General features: G+C 34.5%; 1 protein-coding gene across 1 annotated transcript; it reads right to left on the reverse strand.

Annotated features, from left to right (window-relative positions):
* Nucleotides 1–534: 534 nt before the first annotated feature.
* Nucleotides 535–1752, reverse strand: LOC124930259. The gene has a single exon (XM_047470612.1). It carries the CDS (start codon nt 1750–1752, stop codon nt 535–537), a length of 1218 nt encoding a protein of 405 aa, XP_047326568.1.
* Nucleotides 1753–2424: the final 672 nt, after the last annotated feature.

Here is a 2424-nt window from a genome sequence, read left to right on the forward strand (position 1 = left end):
TCTCAAATTATTTTATAAAAATAAATAATATATATATATATATATATTATCTATATATTATATAAAAAAAATTAATAATTATATAAATATAAAAATTAATAAATATATATATATATATATATATAATAGTTTAAACGTTATGTTTAACTAAGAAGGTGTTGGAAGGGCTATTGGGTGACCTTACGGAGTTAGAGAATAGTTCAGATAATTTACTCATTTATTTTTTTTCCACTTAAACTTTCTTCTTCTTTGCAAATGAAGAACATTTTATAAATAATCCTTGCATGGTTTTTTAGACCCTGATGTTTAATAAAAAAAATTATTTTTTCTTCAAGCGATCAAGTTATAAGTTATATTAATATTGTCCTTAGTACAAAAACAAAGCATTATTTGTAGTAGCCCTCGCAATTTTATTTAATCATCTATAAAATGAAATCACATAAGTTAACTTCCCCCCAAACAAAACATATGATCATATATTTCTTTGCAATGATAGAAGGAATTAAATTATTTTATATCATCTTCATTAATCACTTAACCCCACCACTGATGAACCGCAACGCCTTCATCCATAAGTCTCCCATACAAAGCCAGGCATTGCCAATAAGCCCTTCTCCCTTTTCTAATCTTACTTAGATCCGTATTTCCATTCATCCCTTGATGCTTACATTCCAAGAACAATTCATCAACAAGACCCAACACTCCATTTTTTACCATCTCCTCAACCACTTCGGCTTCCGCTTTCATGACCACATACTCTTCTTCCTTCACATTCCTCCTTAACCAATCCGACATTCCAATTTGTGGTGTCGTCCCTTCTTCGGATTGATCTGCATCCACAGCCTCAACTTTGTAAATATCGAAATCCTTGTTCCTTGTTGGGTAATGCTTCTCGAACCATCTAGGACGGTAACCCTTGTTCTTATGCTCCGACAAGTCCACATCGATGAAGATCCTACGTGGGTAGTTTTCGAAAGAATCTCCTAACAAGTCCGGTAAATATTTGGTCCGTTTAAGGAATCTTTTGTTTGATTTTCCCGATAGAGTACCTCTCGGAGGCTCGAGTAATGCGTCCTCAAGGTTCTTGAGGGCGGCTTTCTTTGCTTCTTGGCTAGTAATAATAGCTCCAAGAAGTTTCCTTTTTGATGGAGATTCTTTGTTATTTTTATTGTGTGACGTCTTTCTCATGGTCATGAATGTTGATCCATAATGTCGGAGATACACAGTTCTATAGTTGTTGGGCTTTTTGAAAACCACTTTAGGGTTGTTACTAAGTTGAAGTGTTAGAACTCCACCTACTTTAAGCGACTTATCGATGCTTGATTGAAAATCTTTTGTGAATATGAAGTCGAAGAAATCCTCCTTGGGAGGTGCTGGAGTGGAATTCAAGGTCATTTCCTTGGTGTTGTAATTGTGATCATCTTTAATAACAATCGGGCCATGATGGTTTTCGCCGGCTACAATAAGGGCTTTGTTACCCGTTTTGATAATGCCTTTGTCGGTTAAATCATGGATGATAGATTGCAAAGGGTTAAAAGTGATGGAATGTAATGAAGTAGTTGTATGATCAAAAGGGAGAAGCCAAAGAACAGTGGAAACGAAAAAGATGGCAAAAATTAATTTGAGTATCTGTCTACCGATCCAAGAAAAAGGGATTGGCACCATTATCGATGGAATACAATCTGGGTATTCATCTTCATCATGAATCATGTATGGTTTGGTTTGGTACGCTATAAACGTATTTACAGCCATTGATTAATTATGAAGTAGAAAAGGAAGAATTAAGAAGAAGAAAAAGAAAGGGAATATTCTCAGCGTGTGCAAAACCTAGCGGCAGTGTGATTTCCACCAACGAGGCAAACACAGGTATTCCCTAGGAAGCTTGACCATAATAGCTTCAACTGGTTTAACCTTTGAACCTCCATAACTAGGAATTGCGTATAACAAATTAATGTTAATTTCTCCAGGATTGATGGTTTTCCTTACTAGGTTATTTGCATGTCTTGCTGATGATCATATTCTCTGCTAGCGATGCATGGGGAAGATATCTATCATGGTCGTTTCCATCTATTGGAGAAGGAAATATGGATGGATAGATAGTGTGATAGAAAGGATCCTTTCCCCTTCTCTTCTATTTTAGGGGTTTTCGATCGTTTTTTTCGGATGACTAATTCTTGGATGCAATGAAAGCTTATATTTTGGAGAGAGGTGTGGACGAGAGAGAAGATAGCATACTAGAGAGAGAGAAAGAAGGGAGGAATGAGATTGACTTTGTTTGTGATGACTTTGTTAATCTAACATAACCTTGTATGATGTTCTTGAGATATATATATATATATATTTTTTGAAAATTAAAATTTGTTCGATAAAACAACAAAAATAGATTATTTAGGTTTTTAATTTTGTAAGAACAAAAATAGATTT

Source organism: Impatiens glandulifera, chromosome 3 (genome assembly GCF_907164915.1).
Source record: "Impatiens glandulifera chromosome 3, dImpGla2.1, whole genome shotgun sequence".
In the NCBI taxonomy this organism is placed as follows: Eukaryota; Viridiplantae; Streptophyta; class Magnoliopsida; order Ericales; family Balsaminaceae; genus Impatiens; species Impatiens glandulifera.